Genomic DNA, 5,226 nt, shown 5'->3' with positions numbered 1-5,226 from the left:
AGGAACAGTACCAGGAGAAGCACTATGAGGTTTGGGGACCGTCAATGAAGCTGTAATTTAGCATTTTGTATTCCAAATATTCGGATCTACTCATACTCATACCCACTACATCAGCCGCTTATCTACTCTCGGCAACACGTGAGAGTAGAACTAGAGATGTGAACGTTAGGCTTAGGCTATAAATATCTCTAGTTCTCACACTTGTATTTTCATTTTGATGTGAACGTTAGAATTAAATGATAAATACCTCTAGTTCTCACACTTGTATTTTCATTTTGATTCGGCTCTATTTATTATTATAAAGTACTGCATTTCGCTCTTACTTTACATCATTGTAGCTCATAATAAACAATCTCATTAGAATTATTCTTTACTTTGCTTACTTGCTTTTAATCGTATTATATCATAGTTTATTACTTATTTAGTTTAGCCAAACAAGTTATTCTACTAAGTTCTGATTTGAACCGATTATTAGTGACCTCAAAAACCATAATTTTTTTTTTAATTCTGAAATTATTTTTGGGTTAAACAAAATAAGGAATGGAATATTTCGTTCCTTCCAATCCCCATGCCTACTTTATTTTCATCAAAACTAGTGAAATCTACAATTCCACTATCAAGCAACAAAAATGACTCACATATATAAATTAATGCTTTGTCACCCACAAAAAATTAAAAAGAAAAAACAACTAAACACTTCTCTTTTATATCCAACACTCCAATCTCTGAATTATTAAAGAAATAAAAACAATAGGAGACACAAAGAAAAATCCAAATAAAAATAACCAGAAGATAGAGAAAGAAGTTTTCGCAGTAATTCTACTTCTTAATTTACCCTAAGGTGAAATAATAAATTCTCCAAAAGCCATGGTCAGGATGAGAGAAACGGTTGACAAAAGGACAACTGATGGAGTAAATGCCTTTACTGCTAATGAATTTGGGTTGGATGGTGCACCAGCTGGCGAATTAATATCCGCCGGAGTGCTGCCGGCGCCGCCTCCCGGAGCCATACTTCCCGGTGCTAATGATGAAGTTGGTCCTCCGGCTGGTGCAATACTTTCCGGTGCTAACGATGAAGTTGGTCCTCCGGCTGGTACAATACTTCCCGGCGAAAGAGCAGATGAACCTGGTGCTAATGAGCTTGATGATGGTGAAGGCGATAAATCAGAAGCTCCTCCTGCCGGTGCCGGAGATCCCGTCGGAGTCATAGAAGTTGTTGCCGGCGCCGGTGCTGGAATTGACGGAGATACGTTTGAACCGGCAGGTGTAGGTGATGAGGTTGGTGATTTACCTGGTGAGGCGAATGTAGTATATATTTATATAACTAAAACTTATTTTACGAGCACATATATAAAATTACTAAATTCCCTAACAAATATACTAAATTTAATTCTACATCCACCTCCATTTACCTGCTGGCGGAGATACTACCGGTGCCCCATTGGGTGATGATGTACCGGGCGTGGTTGATCCTTTAGCCGGAGCACCTGCCGGAGTGGTGGCAGAAGGTGCTGAAGTTGTGGGTGGTGGGGTAGTAGAACCTGCATAGTAGTATACACGCGAAAAATTATTAAAATTTCAATAATTTAAAAAAACAATGCCAAAAACGTAAAAAAAGCCAAAAAACCTAACAATTAAACCTATCAAATTTAAATTCTGAACCTGCTTACCTGCAGAAGGAGATGGTGGTGCCCCCATAGGTGATGGTGTACTAGGTGTAGATGATCCTTTAGGCGAACCAGCCGCCGGAGGGGTGGTGGAACCCCCAGAAGGAGTTGGAGGGGTGGCGGAACCCCCGGAAGGAGACGGAGGGGTGGCAGAACCGCCGGAAGGAGACGGAGGGGTGGCGGAACCGCCGGAAGGAGCTGGAGTTGTGGGTGTAGCAGGGGTAGTAGGAGTTTTACCTCTAGGAGATATTACAACAATTTGCACCTTTTGTCCTTTCTCGCAATTATCTTTGTTGCCACTAATGAAGTAGAAAGGACCAGGGTGATCCAACATGAAAATGGAGTTGCCATCTTCCATCTTCTTGATTGGACTTTGTGTGTTGCATTTGTCATAGTCATCTTTGCTTACCTCCAACACAGAGTCTGATCCTTGCTTATACTTGAACACTGTTACAATCACACAACAAACAAGAAAATTAAGAACTATCAAATGTTGTAACATATAGTAACTTACTAACACATATTAGGAGTACAATTTTTAGAAGACAATTTTGATAATGGAAAAAATATTTTTAGTGTGTAAGTATGCGAGTTTGTGTTTTTCTACGCATATAAATTGAAGACAGGGGCGGAACGATGATTAATTACAACAAATAGTTGGCTAACCCATAACTTTAAAAATATAATTGATTCAACGCTAAAAACCTTAAAGAATGAACCAAGCCTCTCATCTCATTTGGAAGGAAGGAGAAGACTTACAAGCAGTGTCACCAACTTGGAATCTCATATGTTGAGACCATTCATTGAAACTTTGAGAAGGGTTAGGAACCCAACCATCTTTACCACCAACTGTGAATTGATAAGAGTGCGAAGATCCAATCAAACAAGCCAAGAGCAGAAGCAACACTGAAAAATGTCTCTGCAAAGCCATGGCCATTTTCCTCTCTCTATTTCAATGGAGCTATACAAAAGTAGGAGACTTTGTAAGCACAAATGTATAAATACAAAAAAGAGAGATCACGAGCACACGAGAAAGGAAAGAGGGGGCAAATGGGAAAGGAAAGCTTTCACGAGAAATATAGAAATGCAAAAAGGGGGAACAAGGATATGGACAAGCAACTAAAAAATCAGTAAAGAGGAAAGTTTGGTAGCTGAAGGAAAGATTATAGGCTGACAACAAAGTTTATATAGACTGACCAGCACTTAAAGAGAGTTAAAAGAGGACCTAGCGGTTGAGGTTACCGTTGCAAAGAGTTAATACACCCTCCTAAATAAAATTGTAATAAATTTGTGTTAAAATATTTAAATAAATACTCTTAGTATAATTTAATATGTTTAAGTAAAACATATTTTAATTTTTTTTTAATGTTCGACGTTCGAGGGTCTATCAGAAACAGTCTCTCTATACTGTTTTTTTTTTTGTTATAGTGTTCTATGTTCGTATTAGGGTTTCGATTAATTAGGATTCGTATCATGTAGGTTTATTAAAGATGATAATGTTCTTTATCACTAATCGAGTTAGAGATCTTAAGGATGAAAATCTTATTCGTTCCTCACAACTGTCTTTGACAAAACATTATAAATTTTAAAAATACATGTGAAGTGAAGATAATATAAAAGCAATTTCGGAAAATGTGAGGAGTGAGGACCAATAAGGGTAGGCAAAAATAATATCAGTACCTGTGTGCCAATTGCAATGCACCCGAGTAAAATGGAAGGGTATGTTTGAAATCTCATGGATAGAATATTACGCGTGGAGAAAAGTTGTCCACATATCAACCGTATGGGATAAGCCGTATTTAATTAGGAATTTATTTTCATCAACTATCAAAAAGGGTAAATTTTAATTAGTAGTATTATTTTATTATAGTTATAAATACTTTTTTTTTAAAAATTATAATTTATCCATATTAATTGACATTTAACGAATGTGATTATGTCAAAGACTCATTGCTAGCTATCTAGCTTGTACTATATCGCCGACGCGGATTGCTGTATTGCTGTGATACTAGCCCTATTGGTCCTAATGTCTTGTTCCATTCTACTACAGATAATATTGTAGTTGACATCCTCACTCGTATTCCCCACGTTATCCTCTTTGAGCCACGAAACTATTTTGGGGAAAAAAGTTATGTAATTAAAATTCAAAATAATTAATAAGCTGTAAATCTTGTCAAACTCACCCTTTATTTCTTATAATATAATAAGTTGTTGCATTTTATAGGGATGTGTTTAGACAGTTTGGAATGGATTATGGAAAGTTTGGTTTGAGTTTTTCGAATTAAGAAATTAAAATTTAAATCCAAACTAAATCTGTCCTGATTGGTTAGATTTTGAAAGTTCGATATCATTTTAATCGATTTAATTATTTTGTATTTTCAATTTGAGCTTATAAGTAAGACTTCTTCTTCTTATCCAATTAAACCTTCCAATAAGTATTCATATAAAAATGTCTTAATAATTTCTCATTCCCATCACAATCACCTTCGGCAATTGTAAGTACAAATGCAAACAATTGATACAAGTAACTGTTTACCCTTAAAAATGGATAACAATTGAATTTATACACAATTTTAAGAATATATGGAGTAATTCAATACAAGTGATTAATAACGTTAGATGAGAAAATTAAAGATAAAATAAACAGCCAAACTACTAATAGTATTGAATTCAGGCTCGATTATGAGCTTAACAATTAGGCTGCCTTCGGTTCACAACCAAACACTTATGATGAGCTATGAGCAAAATTAAGGACTTTGTATCACTTTTAGGAGAAAACAAAATAAATGTATATTGCCTTGATACGCGTGTTATAATGTCCCTATTGAATAATAAGTCTTCTTTATATAGTAGGAGAGTTTTACCCTAAATACAATTCTAAGAAAGGTAAAAATCTTCCTTTTCGCTAATCACTGATCTGCTGCCGATACGGGCCGAGATTCACGCTGTGATATCCGGTTGGGCACGGATATCACGATCATTTGTTAGTCGTGCGCAGTCGTTTGGTAATGTTTTCTGAGGTCTTGGAACTCGAACCGGATCCGGGGGGCGTAGTCTCGATGGCTCCGAGGGTAGGTGTTTTGTTTGGGCCTTGATACGAGAGGTTCTTGGCTTCGATTCCGATTTCTTGTAATTACGTCCTTTCTTCGTTTTCCCCATCGGAAAATTTGGGGGCTCATTAGTCTCGGTTTTACCCGTATACAGATAGTCTCCTCGTTTCTCAAAGAGTAGGTTTGCCGAAACGATAGATGTTCTCCGGTTCCTTCTTTCGTATGTTACAACCGAGACGAAACGACGAAGAAGCCGAAACGTCCCATTAGTCGCGTTGTTCTGACTTCGGACACGTGTCAATCATCAGCTGATTGCCTCCGAATGCGAAGCATCGCGTGCTTCCCCTATAAAAGCTTCTATCCCCTGTTCTTTTTCACTTTCCCATCAAGCTTCTACCTTCGAATTCTCTAGCCATCACCAATTTCTTTCAAACCTTAATATCTTCATCCTTGATCTTCAAATTCTCATAGTTGTTCTTAGGTTCTTACCCAGATTTTCTTCGAATCTT

General features: G+C 37.0%; 1 protein-coding gene across 1 annotated transcript; it reads right to left on the bottom strand.

Moving 5' to 3' along the window:
- Positions 1-616: 616 nt before the first annotated feature.
- LOC104116260 (early nodulin-like protein 2) lies at positions 617-2,856 on the bottom strand. The gene is made up of 4 exons (XM_009627083.4): positions 2,427-2,856; positions 1,671-2,114; positions 1,413-1,541; positions 617-1,291 (listed from the first exon to the last, which is right to left on the bottom strand). Exons 1-4 carry the CDS (start codon positions 2,602-2,604, stop codon positions 837-839), a joined length of 1,206 nt encoding a protein of 401 aa, XP_009625378.1. The 5' UTR covers positions 2,605-2,856; the 3' UTR covers positions 617-836.
- Between the last annotated feature and the right edge of the window lie 2,370 nt (positions 2,857-5,226).

Source organism: Nicotiana tomentosiformis, chromosome 6, assembly GCF_000390325.3.
Source record: "Nicotiana tomentosiformis chromosome 6, ASM39032v3, whole genome shotgun sequence".
In the NCBI taxonomy this organism is placed as follows: domain Eukaryota; kingdom Viridiplantae; phylum Streptophyta; class Magnoliopsida; order Solanales; family Solanaceae; genus Nicotiana; species Nicotiana tomentosiformis.
This window is presented reverse-complemented; position numbering and strand designations above follow the sequence as displayed.

Coding starts and splice junctions, on each gene's coding strand:
- LOC104116260 (XM_009627083.4), bottom strand. CDS start 2,604: ATGGCCATGGCTTTGCAGAGACATTTTTCAGTGTTGCTTCTGCTCTTG. Junction 2,115..2,426: donor CCAAGTTGGTGACACTGCTT/GTAAGTCTTCTC, acceptor TGATTGTAACAG/TGTTCAAGTATAAGCAAGGA. Junction 1,292..1,412: donor GGTAGTATCTCCGCCAGCAG/GTAAATGGAGGT, acceptor TCGCCTCACCAG/GTAAATCACCAACCTCATCA.